The sequence below is a fragment of the Macaca thibetana genome, chromosome 8 (assembly GCF_024542745.1).
Source record: "Macaca thibetana thibetana isolate TM-01 chromosome 8, ASM2454274v1, whole genome shotgun sequence".
Classification (NCBI taxonomy): domain Eukaryota; kingdom Metazoa; phylum Chordata; class Mammalia; order Primates; family Cercopithecidae; genus Macaca; species Macaca thibetana.
Window position 1 is genome coordinate 73439716 of NC_065585.1, and position 17869 is coordinate 73457584.

The window sequence follows — 17869 nt, forward strand, 5'->3', positions numbered from 1 at the left end:
ATGATGTTTTCTAACAGTTCATTTAAAACTAGAGCCCTTAATCAGTTTCTGTTCGTTCCTCTTTATAGTTTCTGTTAGGTGGAACCATATGAAATTGCCATCTCTGCAGGTCACAAAGATCAAATATCTGAAATTACATATGGCCAATCTATAGCTGAAAATATATCAGTGTTTTCTGTATATTTTGTATTTTGCTTGGATTATTGTGCATTATTTTGTTTTGTTTTTTGTTTTTCAGCAATTGGGAGCAGTAGCTTCAGCCCACGACCAACTCACCAGTTCTCTCCACCACAGATTTACCCTTCCAAGTAAGATGTATTTTTCTTTTAATCAATAAATAATTTCTCTGAGTAGACTTTTATTTATTTCAAGTCATGTCTGTGCCCACATGTTCCATCTTAATTTAAATGAAAGTGCATTTCATAGAGATGTAAATATATTGACACAAATTTATTTTGAGCATCATGTAGTGGAGACACTGAAGTATTTCAGTGTTTTGTCAATTCTGTGTGAAAGTTTTACTTTAAGATACAATATTTAGCTGGAATTTGTGATGTGGTTGTTAATCGGTTTGCATGTTTCCATCTAATGCATGGGCTTTCTATTTTCTGTCATTTCTGACAAATAGCAGACCATACCCACATATTCTCCCTACCCCTTCCTCACAAACTATGGCTGCATATGGGCAAACACAGTTTACCACAGGAATGCAACAAGCTACAGCCTATGCCACGTACCCACAGCCAGGACAGCCGTATGGCATTTCCTCATATGGTGAGTAACCTGCTATTATAGTGGTGGTATTATCGCATGGGCATGCATGTATTAACATATTTGAGTGGCACTTGAAGACCAAATCCTCGGTCAGTTTAGAAAGTGTTGTCACGTTCTGTGTCTAAATTCTTAGTGTGATTGTTTCTAATGAGCCTTATAAGAACTGGCAGCTCCTTATCTTGAGGTCAGAGGTAGCGAAAAGATTGTGTGGTTCGTATGCCTTCTGCTGTCATTTTTCTCCATTTATGTCTCAACCCTGAATTTGCCATTTGAGCACTGGGCTATGGAATCCAAGATATTTTTGTGCATATTTGTGATAAAACGTCTGTGAATGAAGTCTTTGGGGGTACAGATTCATTTCCTATTTATCAGATGCCTAGCTGTGATTAGGGACGTACAAGTAGAATTCAACAAACTCTTGCTTTAAACTCAAGGGTGGTAATAGTCTCAAATTTCAGCATTATCAACCATTAGGAAAAGTGATCTATATATCACTGCCTGGACTGCACTTTGAAGAGGCAAATCAGGAAACATTTAAAGCTCACATGGACATTTGTTCCTTCCCACCTGGAGATTATCTTTATCTTGGTGTAATTTAACTCACTTGTTATGGGTCAATACCTGTAAATTAAAAATAAATCCAACAAAATCTCAAAGCTAATTAAAAAAAAATCTCAGAATTTCAAAATACGTTTTCTTCCATTGAATTATCATTGCGATTCTAAGTAGATTGAGCCAAATAGAAACACTTGAATTATTGGCATTTTATTAAGAAAAGAATAAAACTGACCGGGCGTGGTGGCTCAAGCCTGTAATCCCAGCACTTTGGGAGGCCTTGACGGGCGGATCACGAGGTCAGGAGATCGAGACCATCCTGGCTAACATGGTGAAACCCCGTCTCTACTAAAAAAATACAGAAAACTAGCTGGGCGTGGTGGCGGGCGCCTGTAGTCCCAGCTACTTGGGAGGCTGAGGCAGGAGAATGGCATGAACCCAGGAGGCAGAGCTTGCAGTGAGCCGAGATCATGCCACTGCACTCCAGCCTGGGCGACAGAGCGAGACTTCGTCTCAAAAAAAAAAAAAAAAAAAAAAAAAGAAAGAAAGAAAAAGAAAAGAATAAAACTAGTGATCAAGGAATAGTACATGGACACTTGGAGGAAAGGATTAATAGAATAAGTAATTCTGTGCAACAAGTACAGCATTTTTTGTGACCAGTATTCTAATTGTGCTTCTGCTTGATACTGTTTTGTAGTATTCTTTTCTGTGGTGTATAAAAAGAATTAATGCTCTTCTTTAAGTATTTCATTAATAATTAGAAGGTAAGACCGGGCGTGGTGGCTCACGTCTGTAATCCCAGCACTTTGGGAGGCCGAGGCGGGTGGATCACGAGGTCAGGAAATCGAGACCATCCTGGCTAACACGGTGAAACCCCGTCTCTACTGAAAAATACAAAAAATTAGCCGGGCGTGGTAGTGGGCGCCCGTAGTCCCAGCTCCTCGGGAGGCTGAGGCAGGAGAATGGCCTGAACCCGTGAGGCGGAGCTTGCAGTGAGCCGAGATCGTGCTACTGCACTCCAGCCTGTGAGCGAGACTCTGTCTCAAATAATATAATAATAATAATAAGGTAAATTACTTTGTTCTTTTTAATTCTATCTCAAACAAAATCGACCGTATATGAATTTCTTATAAAATATATACAAATAACCTAAATTATATATGACTTTAGCATTTATAGTTTTATTTTAAAACCATCAGAACCTAATGTTATCTAGATGGGTATTTTTAAAGTAGACTTTAGAGACAGTCCTAAAATGGAATTTTTAGAATTACGTCTCATTTCCATAACTTTTATTCACAGTTTCTCTTAATAATATTAGCTATAGATTAAATTTAGCTGGAATTTATTCTCAAACTATTCTTGGACTAAAAGAAGAAAAAGGATCAGCTCCCATTCTATAATAGAAGTCAAGGCAGTCTTTGATTTACGTTCTCAAATTATATTTGTGAGATGGTTATTTGAAGTGTAAATGTATTTTCCAGTCCACACGGTTCTGAAGTACTGTCAGCCCACCAGTGCTATCATTGGAAGGCGCCATTCCCATCACTGCTCTGGCTACCAGCCACACACCTTTCTTCTTCCTTCTCCTCCCCATTCAGTCATAGTGGGACCTGGACATCTCCCTTTGCCAATTTCTGAGCTCTGGGTTAGGGGTTCTTCCAGTTCTAAACCATTAATGAATGCCCTTGTCTGAAATAGCTATTCAAAGATTGTGAGATGAGCAAAAGGTCTGGGAACAGTATCAGAACTAGCAGAGTGAGGATGGGGATTGTAATGGGATAGGTGGGGATAGGGGAGAGGGGAGAGAGTGAGGCTCAGTGTGGTGAAGGGCTTTGATTCCAGAGTTTTCCATGGTTATAAATTCCCAGGGAATAATTTTCAGTTCTTAGCATTTTCCTAATAACCCCCTGTCTTCTCTTTTGGGAACTTAAGTACAAGGAGATGCCCTGAGTACTTCTGATCCAAAAGTTCTGTTTTTGGCGCCAGTGCATTGAAAAATATGGCCTCCTTCTCCCCTTTGCTCTTTCATGAAAGAAGAGCACATAGCTTGGGTTTTAACTGCTGATAGTCAAGGCTCAGATGGTCTTACAAAACTTTCTCCAAGGACTTGTGCTCTCGACTTTCTATTGAGACCCTGTAAGAAGAGATTGGCATATCTTTTTATCATGAGAATGACAGATCAATGGGGAAACACAAATTCATTCTGTTTTTTGCTGGATCTGCTTAGAGTCTGCCAGTGAAATGAGTTTGCCACCTTGTAGGTAGAAGTCACAGAGATAGGCGTGGCTATGGGTGCTTTCTAGCTCTTTCTGCCTTTCCTTACATGTTCTTATCACAAAGATCCCCATCTGGAACCAATAAGCTAAAAACAGAATCAAAATACATGAATTAGGCTGGGCACAATGGCTCAAACCTGTAATCCCAGGACTTTGGGAGGCCGAGGTGGGCAGATCACAAGGTCAGGAGATCGAGACCATCCTGGCTAACATGGTGAAACCCCATCACTACTAAAAATACAAAAAATTGGCCGGGTGTGGTGGCGGGTGCTGGTAGTCCCAGCTACTCGGGAGGCTGAGGCAGGAGAATGGCGTGAACCTGGGAGGCGGAGCTTGCAGTGAGCAGAGATCACACCACTGTACTCCAGTCTGGGTGACAGAGCAAGACTCTGTCTCAAAAAAAAAAAAAAAAAAAAAAAAGACATGAATTATTGACATTTAATTGGTCTAGGTGAAGGCTGGAAGCACATCAGTATAGTCTCAAATGCAGCAAGAGGTGGAAAATCCCTAGGGGTGACAACATGGAAAGAAAGGGATTTTCTAAAGCCATCATGCCACCTGTCTGGGGCAGGTGTATTGCCAGGGACCATTTCTATGTATGGGTTATTCATTGGTTTGGGATTACCTCTACAGGGAAAAATCACATTTTTAAAATGTTAAGGTTGTGTTAAGACTTAAATGTTAAGGTCATTATGAAGTTATTTAGAGATACTGCAGGAATTAAAGTAGGCACTCTCAGCCAAGAGTCAGATTCTCCCACTGCCTTAAAGCAATTACCTAGCTGCACTCTGCTGATGAGATTCCCCTAAAATGGAAATAAACAGTAAGACTACTGTGTATTCTAGATCCTAAAGATATCATTTTTTAAGTACAAAGCAAAATTATTTAAAAATGTGAATTCCCTTGGCAGAAATTTTCCTCCCCTCCCTCTATGAGAATGAAGGAGAGTTGTTAACATGCATGACTGTCTCTAATTGTAATTAATTAAAGACAGAGCTTAGCCCCATACCTCAGTGCTGCCAATTCCAAGTTCCAAAATTACGTTGTTAGTCTGGTGTTTGGGGAAGTATTTGGGGGCCACAAATACATCATTTTTATATTATCATATAATAAAAACAAAGGTACTTTAGACTACATTGAAAACAATTATAGACAAATATTTCACACTAAAAGGGACAAAAGGAAACTGCTGGTCGACCTCACTTGTTTATAAATCACTGCTGTTTTATAAGATTCAGCTCATTAGTATTCTGCTTCCTTTGTGCTTATTTTCTGATAGGACCTAGATATTCAGGAAAAGCCTTTCTACCATGTTGTTTAGCTCTGTGCCCAGTATTGCGTCTTTGGACTTCAAAATGAGTTGGTACTGAAATCAGCTTTGTAGTAGAAAGAGTAAAGGAGGGAAAAATACTGTGACTGTATAGTATCTAATTAATCATATATATATGATTATCATATATATGATTGTATAAATCATATATATAAAGGATTTTAATTTTGACACTAGTCAATATAGCAACTTTGGGATCATTTAGCTAAAATTTAATTATGGCTATTTCTTGACTGTGAAGGAGATGATCTTCAACTCTTACATTAAAACAACAAAATGAAGTATGAAAATATATCACAGGAGTTACATTTTATAGAAGGGATGTGTGTTAAAGTGCAGTAAAACGAGAGAATAATGTGAATAGACATTCAAATCTGTAAGCCTGGATTTAAAAAATTGAAGTTGTACTTTATGGTATTTCATTGTATGCATATATACCCTTTATTTTTGAGATAAGATTGGGGAAGCATTTGTAGTTAAACGGTTGTGGAAGTGTATGTTTTTGTATATTTGCCAGCTTTTGAAAATGGACAGATAGATAAGCTATCACTAACTGATTTAGGTGCATTGTGGGCAGGCATCAAGACTGAAGGTGGATTGTCACAGTCTCAGTCGCCTGGACAGACAGGATTTCTCAGCTATGGCACAAGCTTCAGTACCCCTCAACCTGGACAGGCACCATACAGCTACCAGATGCAAGGTCTGTATACACACATTGCTATTTTCCTTAACCCTATAGGTTGATAGTTAACTTCTAAAGTGGAATCTGATGTTCCATGTAAGTAGTAAATCAGGATGGCAACTGGATTGGGCTTAGAGGCAGGACACCTGCTTCTAGTTTAGTTCGTCACTAACCTATTTTCTAGGCCTAAATTTCCGTATTTGTAACATCAGGGGGTTAGACTGAATGATCTCTAAGATTCTTTCCAAAAAGCACTAAGTTTTTTATGAAGTTGACATTTTTGCCTTTGTGTCTTCTGTCAGTTATAAAAGAAATAAAAAAGTCAAAAGTCAGCCATGTAGGAGGTTGTGATACGGTATATACTAAAAACTTACTCACTTGATATTACCATCCAACTTTTCCAAAGGGCTGTTTTCTTTATTTTCATTATGAAGTGAGGCTTGGGAAGTGACACTCATAGCTCTAGAAATAAAGTATGTGATAAGTGTTGAATAATAATCTCCCAAAGACCAGTTGATCAGATTTACAGACACCCAGTGAATCTTTAAGAAAATGCTTGTAAGAATCAGTCCCTGGGTTCTGTTTTTGAAACTATAGGCAAGACATAATGTAAGTACAAGTCAAATGGAATGACAACTGTCATTGTCAAAGCTGGTCTCAAGAATGCATAGACATTACTTAAAAGTAGCACATTTGTTATCTTGCAAATAGATCTTTAAAGTGCTTGAGAATAGTTCTCACGTAATTTAAACATTTTCCTAATATCTTGTCTTTACTACAGTTCAGTTCAATGAATCATATTCGGCCTCCTAATAGTACCAAGCCATAGTTGAATCAAATCCCTGATTATCTCTTTTTGATTGAAGGGGTTCTTTTTATAGTTGTTGATGTTTTTATATATTTTATCTTATTCTCCATTGCATTAATAATATTTGTTTATTGCAGACAAATTATAAAATACAGAGAAGCAAAAATATAGTCTATGTCTCATACATTTATTACTATCATTTTATGTTTATCTAGATATACAGTATGGGCCCATTATTATATAACACAGTATTGCAACCTGCTGTTTTTAGTAACAAGTACATTTTAATCATCTTTTCACATCAATAAGTTCTGTTCTGTGGTATCCTTTTAATGGCTACATGGAATTAAATAGGTATGTCTTATTTAACTAATTCCCTATTATTTGACATTTAGAGCAACGCTATGCATGTCTTAATTATGTCCTTTAATTATTTCCTTTGATTATTTCCTTCGAATAAGTTTAAGTATAGAATTTCTACATAAATTGTTTTATGCTCCTTTAAGGATTTCCTATACATTTACACAAGGAAGTGCTGTGTGTCCAAATGTACACATTTGATAATACCTTTCTTTGAAAAAAGTGTCATTTTGGTAGGTACAAGATTTAGTTTTATACGCATTTAGAAAAAACATAAAACATTTTTTCTTCTCTTCAGTGGCAGTCATCTTTATTTTATTATTTTTCACATTAAAGATCTCAGCCTTTTTAAATGTTTTATTAATATGTTTCCTTAAGAATGATATATATATATGTGTGTGTGTGTGTATATATATATATATATATTTCAATTTATCATTTTTAAGAGTCTATTTTCCTGTATAGCAAACTACAATTTTAGGGGACAAGATCCATTAAGCTTTTCATATTTGATTTTGCATTTGATTCAAAAGGCCTGAACTATAAACTTTTGACATATTCAGTGATTACAAAATAAAAACTGTTTTATAACAGATAGCATTTATTGGTAGAAGGATATTATTTATGTGCCTGATTCCAAAACTTTTATGCAGCCTTGGAAAAGAACTGTTCTACACATGCTGAATATCAATTGAGTAAAGGAATATAAAGAACAAAAAGTGATGGAAAGACTTTATTAATGAATTTAACAGTCCTGGGCTCTAGTAAAGAAATGGATCATAAGGCAGACAAGGTCTGTTTGCACACAGAGCTTTCATTCTTGCCAAAGAGAGAGACAGTAGACAAGCAACCAACTAAATTATACAATTGCAGATTCCTCCAGGAGATATCAGGAAAATAAAGAGTGCTGGAGGGGTCCCAGGGTCTACCAGGGTGCCTGTGGTATCCAGGTCTCCTTGAGGAGAAGTGGATCCTAAAAGTGGGAAAGAGGCAAGTGAAGTGCCCTGCCCAGAGCAGAGCTACAGAATTGTATGGTTCTGGGCCTGTGCCCGTCCACAGCCTTGCCATTACCTGTCCACCAAAAGCTAAGTACAGAAACTGAGAGTTAGCATCTAGAAACTTTCATAGTCAGTCAATAATAAGTTTTATGTTTATTGAATCAAATACTTTTTTTAAAAATGAGACTTGTACTCTCTCTTTTTTTAGAGAAATTTTTTTTTTTCTTTTAGAAGTACATTACTTTGCGTTTTGCTCAGTTATCAGTCTGTGGAGGACTGGAGGAAAAAACCGATCCTGGACCTCAGATAGTTTGAGAAATGTTGTGCTTGAGAGTTACTTTTATCTTGCTCCTCCCCCAGATCAAAACTTATGCAGCAGAAACAATTCAAAACCAGCCATTAGAGTATAGTGCATAAAAAAGGGGAAATGAAGGAGTAGAAAAGGAAATGAATTTGGAAGAAAATAAAACTATTTTTTAAAAGAAATAAGGACATGGATAGCACCAAATAAGGCATTGCTTTTCTATCCACAGATTTATTATCATCTGGGCTTACTGGATATTGCATTAAAACCTTTTGTGTGTTTTTGTACATCCCTTAGTTGAATGGCCTTTCTAGTGGGACATTAGGACCCATTTCCCATGACTGAGGCATTATTTCACATGACTATTTTTATAATGATATTTTATTCAGTTTTAGACAATCGGATATATAGGTTGAGTATTCCTAATCGAAAAATCTGAAATCGAAAATGATTCAAAATTTAAAACTTTTTGAGCACTCACATGAAAGAAAATGCTTATAGGATCATTTTGGATTTCAGATTTTTGGGTTAGGAATGCTCAACCAGTATATAATGCAAATATTCCAAAATTTGAAAAAATTCAAAATCCAAAACATTTCTGCTCCCAAGCATTTCAGATAAGGGATATTCAACCTGTAATATGACTTCCACATATTAAGCCAGATGATAATATACTATTAATTTGAAAATTAACTTGCCAAAATGATGATGGATAATGCTATATAATTAGCTACAGAATGTATATGGCCAGATTGGGGTACTTAATTGTGATTAATATGTAGTTCTTAAATATTAAATGCAGTATGAATACTGCTTCACCATTATTCAATGATTTTGGCCACCTAGTTGTGAGAGTCTGTTGACCTTTGAGTGTCTTTTCAATACATGTTTTTTAGTATAATAATTTCTACAACGTCTAAAATTATTTTCAAAATTCCCTCAGTTCTTTTAATCCTTAATGAATAGCAGTGATTTTTTTTTTTGCTTATATCAATTTCATCTTATAGCTATTAAAATGTATTTGAATCCTGGATGAGAATATATTTTGGCAACATGGGAGATATTTTTGCCTAGCTTTATTTCCGGGAAATCTTTTCAACTTTTAAAATATAAGGTATGATGACTAGTTATTCAGAGATTTAGCTGTTTGAATTTAATATCAGAATTTTACAATGATAGAAGAATTATTCTAGTAGCCCGGGGAAATATTCTAGTAGCCCCAAAAACTGAAGTGTGACGTGTATGCTTCCTTTAAGTGTTTTGCTGATTAAATAAAATTTATGATGATCACCTCTTTGGTTCTATCAAACTTAGAAAGACTGGAGTAAAGGTATAGTGAAATCTGGCTCCCTGGTTAGCAGTATGGGTTCTGGAGTAAGACTGGCTGTTAGCAGTTCTGCCTTTGCTTTCTGTGGGCCTTCAGCATGCGACTTGACTCCTTCACATCTGTTTCCTTATCTGGAATATGGGCGTGAGATCTCCCACAATAGTGTTGTGAGATGTCATTGAGATTGTAAATCACTCTGACCAACCTATGGTACAGAGTAAGAACTCAAATGATTGTTGTCAATTTTACTGCTCTCATTGCAGTGGTGATTGGTTACTATTATTTTCATTATTATTATGGTCCAGCTTTCTGGAGTAGTTCCAGATTAGGTAGCATTACCTAAATGCTGCTTCTCTTCCCCCCACAACACACGAAATATAATTAAAATTTTAATATGTATAATAACATATATAACACAATATATTTTAGCCATGAAAGAGAACTTTAAGAAACCAATAACCAAATAAGCATAGCAAAAAAGGAACCAGATGTAATTAATACGCTGGCATGGAAGGAAACTTACTATCAACAAAGGTCAAGCTTTTTGTACATGATCCCCAAAAAAGTGGGGGAGAAACAAAATGAAGAAGAAAATCAGAAGAGAGGAAAAGCTGTATGGCGACAGTGGTGAATGGGGTCTTGGAAAGTGAGAGTGAGGAAGCAAGGAAGAGTCACTGGCAAAAAATAAACTCAGCTCTGCAGGGGTGGGAGAGAGTCAGTCATCAACCAAGTCCTTCTTGGTCATGAGAGGTCCTGCAGTCACATCTCTGCTTTGACTGCTAAGAATGTGTGGAGAAAGAGGTCTCCAACAGTCACTGAAGCATCAAATTGTTTAGTTCAGAAAATTAGGAAAGAAGATGGGAAGGTGATAAGCTGTGCTATGTAGAGATGGAAAACACTGGTGCCCATACAACAAAATAAAATAACAATTGACATTTATTGTTTACTTTTTATATGCCAAGGAGTAACCTAGTTATTTCCCTTGTGACATCTTATTTAATCATTACATAAATCTGAACAGTGACTTTAAAAAGATAAGAACCTGGCTGGGCGCGGTGGCCCATGCCTGTAATCCCAGCACTTTGGGAGACTGAGGCAGGTGGATCACGAGGTCTGGAAATCAAGACCATCCTCCCTAACATGGCGAAACCTCGTCTCTACTAAAAATACAAAAAATTAGCCAGGCGTGGTGGTGGGCGCCTGTAGTACCAGCTACTTGGGAGGCTGAGGCAGGAGAATGGCGTGAACCTGGGAGGCAGAGCTTGCAGTGAGCCGAGATCGCGCCACTGCACTCTAGCCTGGGCAACAAAGTGAGGCTCTGTCTCAAAAAAAAACAAAAACAAACAAAAAAAAAACCTGTGGCACTTTGGGAGGCCGAGGTGGGCAGATCACCCGAAGTCAGGAGTTTGAGACTAGCCTGGCCAACATGGCGAAACCCCGTCTCTACTAAAAGTACAAAAATTAGCCAGGTATAATGTCACGTGCCTGTAATCCCAGCTACTCTGGAGGCTGAGGTAAGAGAATCTTGGGACCGTGAGGTTCAGTGAGACAAGATCGTGCCACTGCACTCCAGCCTGGGCAACGGAGTGAGACTCTGTTTCCAAAAAATGAATGAATGAATGAGAACCTGAAAATGCTAAAGAATGCATAAAATTAGTAATTTAGTTTGTATAATATCAACAGTTAATCAAGAATGGTTATTCAAAACGGAGAATGACTTAGAACTGTCAAACCTTGTGGTTGTACATACACCTAAATTACAGAGTTTGCAGGAGTAGCTTTTAAAGAAAACTACAAAAAGCCAAAATGTAGTTGCTTGGTCTTTAAATTTTCTGAAGGGCAGGCTTGATCGTTAGAACTAAACCATTGCATTACATACTTAGTTATATAACTAGTCAAACACCAACTCATGAAGCTCTAAAAAAAACTTCTTAGAAAACTCATTTCTGAGCACTGTCAGTGCTTAACACTTGGACAGCCTTTAAAGGGCAGATTTGGCAATTTATGGCCATTTTGCCACTGTCAAGCCTTGTGAACTGGGCCAGCCTTACTTGGTGCCCTCATTTGCTCCAAGTGATCCTTCTGGAATCACCCTTTCAGCTCCAACTTTCAATGCTTCTGTCCTGCCAAGCAGCCTTCTGTGAATCTGACACATGCCATTTTAAACTAATTTGTCACGCATGCTCTAACACTAAAATTCCATGAAATAAAACCTCAGTGATTGGGAAATCTGATTGTTTTCACCTTTGCCGCAAGATCACTGTAAATTCTATTCCTGCTTTAATTTTTCTTTTGTGCACCACTAAAAAATTAGAAACTTAAGTTCAGCTGAGAAAGACAAAGTGTTCTTCCTCATAAACAATTGTAGGGTTCAACCTGAGGAGGTGAAATCTTTGCTTATTCATTTTTGACGTTTTCCTGTTCCGCAGTGTTAGCTTTGGTGTTTCTGGAAGAAGTTTTGGAATGGTCTGAGGAGGTTTTTCTTCACACACCATTGACAAAGCTGATGCAGATGAGTTAGCTGAATGGGTGGGTGTGGATGGACAGAGTGTGCCTGGAGACCCTTGGGTCAGTTCTGCAAAAAATATGTTTTTACTGCTGCTTACCAATCAAAGGGCACTGGCCACAAGAGTGAAACTGGGTGTTGTGTGTGAGTTTGTGTGTGTGTGCACGCATGCATGAAAGGTAAGAAAACTGCTTAGCAGAAGCAACTTTGGCTTCTGATTGCTTTCACAGAATATCTCCCCAGTGTGTCACAAATAACCTTTATTCTCCTTTTATGTAAAAGAAACAACTAACTTGAAATCAAATCTTTAAAAATGCAAGGTCTGCACCTATCGTCACCATCCATTTAACTCCACATACAATATAGATTTATGGTTCCATCTAATACAGAAAACATTGAACTATCTTTATAATGGTGGTACCCAATCATATGAGGAAAATAAAATTTTGTTTAGCAATTTGACTGAGGTAAGAAAGTGTAGAGTTCACTTGCAGAAGATTTTCACACACCTACAAAACAAAACCATTAAAATTAAGTTGTTACTTAACTGGTTAAGCCTCAGCTCTGTGGAAAACCCAGCTTTCCATAATAGCTTAGTTCTAGTGATTCTAGACTATTAAAGGTAATGAACATCTTTAGTCATATTTTAATCTCCAGTATCTAGTATTATGTCTAAAATATACAAATGTTTGTTAGAAGTGGGGAGGTCTATGTCACAATGAATGTTAGAAATTAAGGTTCATAAAAAACTCTGATTTTCTTCATTTGGGGAAATGGATTTGGAATGTAGCATAATAAAAATTCAGTTAATTCACCATTTACAAGAGCAAAGACAAAGACATGGAATCAACCTAAATGCCCATCAGTGGTAAACTGGATAAAGAAAATGTGGTGCATATACACCATGGAAAACTATGCAACTATAAAAAAAAGAATGAGGTCATGTCCTTTGCAGGAATATGGATGGAGCTGGAGGCCATTATCCTTAGCAAACTGACACAGGAACAGAAAACCAGATACTGTATATTCTCACCTATAAGTGGGAGCTAAATAATGAGAATGTATGGACATATGGAGGGGAACAGCACACACTGGGACCTGTCAGAGAGTGAAGGGTGGGAAGAAAGAGGGGATCAGGAAAAATAACTAATATGGCTTAATACCTGGGTGATGAAATAATCTGTACACCAAACCTCCATGACACAAATTTACATAACAAACCTGCAATGCACCTCTGAACTTAAAAATATATAAAACATAAATAAGACATTTCAGTTAATTTATTGTCATTGTATGTTTAATGCCATCTTTCCTTGTGTTAATACTCATAGATAGAGCTGGTTGGAGACATCACAGAATCATCACGATGGTGGTATAGAATGCCTTTCTGAGTGTTTTATTGTCCTAGAATATCAATAATGGTATAGGACACTCCCATCATCCTACACCAGGGAAGGTGTCAAGATCTGCCATGATAGATCGAAGGGTCTGCACAGATGTACATGTACTAAACCCAGAGGGCCCTGGAAACCCTGCTTTGTTTATTTTCCTTTAGGCTTTATTGCTCTCACGTAGAGAAGAAAATAACACAAATTCTCACACCCTCTTGGTATATAATGTTGTTTGTTCTGCTAAAGAGATTGGGGTTCAAACTAGTAAGGAAAGACAATAAATCAAGCAAAGGTTTGTTAAAGGGTACGTGGAAGAGACACAGCTCTACCACCATCACACCTCATGCATCCCTGCCTCATTATGAAGTGGGAATGATCTGGTAACATCACCCTTGTTTCCTTTGATCTGCCTCTCTGTAGCTTTTCAAATGTATGCCTGAACCATTTCAGTTTATTAGTCATTTAGAATCTAAAAATTGCTTAACTAAATGTGCTGTTATACTTTAAAATTTTTTTATTATCTATAGAAAATGTATTTTTACTTTAAAAGATAGTGGTTTTAGGAAAATATACATTAAACTTAAACAATCTGTGATAAAGCGTTTGAGATTTGCACTTTCTGGCATAAAGTGAAATTGAATAGCTTTTGAAGCTTGCACTGATGTGCCAAATTGCCCCTTAGCTTCTTTGCCACTCTTCTCATATTTATTTTTTAGTTCTTGGCATTTTATGTTCCAGATTTTTTTTTTCTTAAATTGATTTTATAAGTAATACTTTGTTTCACTTCTTTTGGCATCTTGTATATTTCAGGTGTTAAACATTGGATAAAAATGTCTGGAAATCTAGGCACAGCAATAATTAGTGACCCATACCAGTATTGTTTTCTTCATGAGTTGTTTTTAGTTAAAATGTATAGAAATATATCAAGACAGGTAAATGTAAAGGCTTTGCAGTCTTTATAACCTGTGTTAAAAGTTCTATTTGGAAATAAAAACTATTACTGGGATAAAGGAAAACTTGGTCATTTAAAATCTATCTTCTAAGGAAGGGGAAAAAATCCTGATTTTAAATAGCCCATCTGGCCTTCGAAAGCTTTTCCCCAGGGAGCTGCACTAACTTCTCCCACATAGATCGCGCTTGATGATGGACATAGCCCATGGCAAAGAGGCCAGAGATGGAAAGCAAATGGACTTCTGTGAAAATACACGAGGGACAAACAGCATCCTGCTTGCCCAGTAAGTGCTAGAAAATGCTCTAAAACATGGCAAGTACAGACAGGCCCCAGCAGGTTCCAGCATTCTTATGTTGGCTGGGATTCTGGTTTTTAATGTGAGTCCTTGTTCTCTCTGAAGTAGACCTTTGACCTACTTGTTACTCCTTTTTTTTTTTTTCCTTTGACCTACTTGTTACTCCTTTTTTTTTTTCTTGGAAAAAAAAAAAAAAAAGCTTTTTGAAGTTATAGCTGGGCAGTATTATCCAGGTTAAATCATACACAAAACTTTGATTTAATATTTTAAGTAACGTTTAAATAGATACAGGGTGTGCTCTTAACTACGAAGAGGTAGTGAAGATGTATTAAGAGAAGTTTTGAGGGATGGATTTGTTTTAAAACTAAAATTGCTTAGCATTTACAAAACTGCATGTCCCATACAGGATCTTCAAGCAAGACTGTTTCTTGTTTGTTATGGTTGACAGGGCCACCACTCTTTCTCTGTAGGAACCCAACATTGACAAGAAGAAAGCAAAGAAATCTTTATGACACACTGTCCCTGGGACACTTTATTTAGTTTACTTTTAAATTTACTATCCTAAAACAGTTACAATGAGGAGGTCCTTTAAAAATGGGATCATTTGATTCCAAATGTATTTGTTAAATTTCTTAGGTATGATTATTTCTGCCCTTAGTGTGTCTATGATTTTTGTGTAGCCAAAAATTAATACCACTTAATACCAATTTGCTTTCAACATTACCGATTCAGGAAATCTAAAAGGTAGATTTGGCATGACAGATTAGAAAACAGTAATCTGGCACCAGAGATAATGGTCACCTTATGCATCCTCTACTTTTTGAATGAAGATGAGGACCCTCCCTCAGCCACCTCACATGATGATGTTGAAAATAACCTCAGAAAATGGGTGTGGAAAGTTTGAACTCTAAATGTACTCTAAAGCCATAGGATGTTACTGCATTCTGAATTTGAAGTTTTTCTTATGCAAGCAAGACTTGTTTTCATTAATATACCTGTGATATGCCAATCTCTGAGCTATGAGAGTGAATAGCCTCTTAGGAGGGCAGGATCTGGACCATGGGTCAGTGTTCTGTTAGGATCCTAACAGCTGGACTAACAAGGTTAACATCCTGTCGGCATGCCCCGATGGTATGTGGATGTGAAGTCCTTGTACCATCTCTGGGGTCCGGTGGTATTCATAGCTCAAATAAGTGAGATTTTATGAGGTAAAAATCCATGGATACTTAATCAACTTAAAATTTTATTTGATTTAAAGTCTGCTGGACTATTTACTGGGGATTCAAAACTATTTTGACTCCTTTCAGAAGGTGCTTACGGGTCCAGAATTTAACTTTCTTTATATAATTTAAATCTAAAGTGATTATAATCTGATTTCTAAGATAATCCTTTATACATCATGTAGCTTGAAAGAAACCAGTCAGCCGAATGTGATAGGACACACCTGTAATCCCAGCTACTCAGGATGCTGAGGCACGAGAATCGCTTGAACCTGAGAGGTGGAGGTTGCGGTGAGCCAAGATTGTGCCACTGCACTCCAGCCTGGGTGACAAAGTGAGACACTGTCTCTAAAAAATAAATAACCCTAGCAAAGTGTTCAGATAAAATCTGTTAAAAATCAGAGTCCTCCGTATAAAGTCTGAGAAATAAGCTCTATTATTATTTATTTTTTCTTTCCCTACTCACTTTTTTTAAACTGATGAAAAAATAAAGTTGAGAGACCTTCTTTTCTCTCTTAAAATCTTTTGTGAGCCTTAAAGTCATTCTTCCAAACTGTCCCCCTCCCCACCAACAAAAATCTATGGAAAGGTCCTCAGCTGTCCCCATACCTAATACTTTATGACAATCGTGTTCTTACCAAATCCTTTAGTCACTTCCCACCTGAATTGAAATTCTTAAGCAACGGTTCAGTTCTGGCTCCCACTCGAGCCTAGATGAAGCCCTTCAAAGGCATGAGTCAGACACGGTTTATCCATCTCTGTGTGAGGCAGACAGGATAAATATAGCAAATGAGCTTAAGGAACTTATGGTCACAATGAAAACAAGACTAAGGGGGACTTGCTTAGTACCGGTCTAACGAAGAGGTCAATTACATGGCATCAATTAATAGTGAGATCAGGTTTCCAGAAGATAAACTCCGTATAAAGAGTAACAGTCAGGGGAAGCTTATTGAACAGGTGAGACTTGGGTGAGGGCTTGAAGGATGGAAAATGTGGAGTGAGGGAGGGAAGCATTAAGTAAGAGGAGCAAGACTGAGCAAGGTGAGTTTCCGATGTAACAGTGATTGCATCCTAAAGTACCATGGTGAGCTGTGCATGGGGAGCTGTAGGCAACAGTCTGGTTAGAATATTCTTCTCCTGAGCACCCCCATCCCAGACCCCAAGTGGCATCTACAGGCCCAGATAAACATTTGTGTCCTTGTATTTGTAACGGTTCTCTAGCTTTTCCCTCACCCCCAGCAATTCAGAATCGTAACATTTCTTTGGTCTCAGTATACTAATGATTTTGTTGGATATTCAGATTCTTGCATTTTGCCATTAAAGAATGCCATTTCTTTTCCTGAGCTGTTTTTCTTAAATGATCAAGAAACTTCCATCAACCACGATCAGCCACACTCCTCACCCAATTTCCCGTAACCTTTCTATTCTCTCATCTTCTTTGGAGAGTTTATTCTCCCCCTATGCCAGGAGTGAGTACACTTCTTCCCTTTTTGGGGAAGCATGTGCTTTCCTTACCAGTCTAACCAGGCAGGTGTCTTCATGTCATTTTGCTGAGCACCTCCCTAGCAGGGCTGTGGCACCTAAGTAAGTAACGCAGTGAGAGCTGTGACACCTGAGTGGGTGATGCAAGCTGATGTTCTTTGCGTCATCTTCATGAGTGTGTGGGATTTTCTAACTTTCTTCAAGGGATAGATTGATGATGCCTACTTCTTTTGGATCACAACAACCTCTAGAGTTGTACCTGTAAAGAATGCCAGTAGATGCTGTTGATGAAACTAACTTGAAAAACTGTGTGTGTATGTGTGTGTGTGTTTTGTGATTAGAGATAAATTATCTTCCCACTTGGAATATACAAATAATCAACTTTGAAAAAGAGCAGTGGAAGGACAAATAATGCTGTATCTTAAGAGATGTTGTGAAGGGAAACATTTTCCAGTTTCCTGTTGTGGAAATGAGTGTCTCCCCTCCATGTCAAAAAAAAAAAAATAACCATGGCTATGATTGTTCACAATCTTTTTATTATTTATTTATTTATTTTTGAGATAGAGTTTCGCTCTTGTCACCCAGGCTGGAGCACAATGGCATGAT

General features: G+C 37.5%; 1 protein-coding gene across 12 annotated transcripts in view; it reads left to right on the forward strand.

Moving 5' to 3' along the window:
• Nucleotides 1-17869, forward strand: part of EYA1 (EYA transcriptional coactivator and phosphatase 1) — a 338095-nt gene that overhangs the window by 209299 nt on the left and 110927 nt on the right. For 6 of the 12 annotated variants that reach the window (XM_050801903.1, XM_050801902.1, XM_050801897.1 and 3 more), the window contains 3 exons: nucleotides 239-308; nucleotides 629-774; nucleotides 5501-5638. In XM_050801903.1, coding sequence (XP_050657860.1) covers nucleotides 239-308; nucleotides 629-774; nucleotides 5501-5638 — 354 coding nt within the window. Of the gene's footprint in view, nucleotides 1-237; nucleotides 309-628; nucleotides 775-5500; nucleotides 5639-17869 lie in introns of those variants that run through there. The other 6 variants (XM_050801900.1, XM_050801908.1, XM_050801898.1 and 3 more) reach the window with 4 other exon arrangements.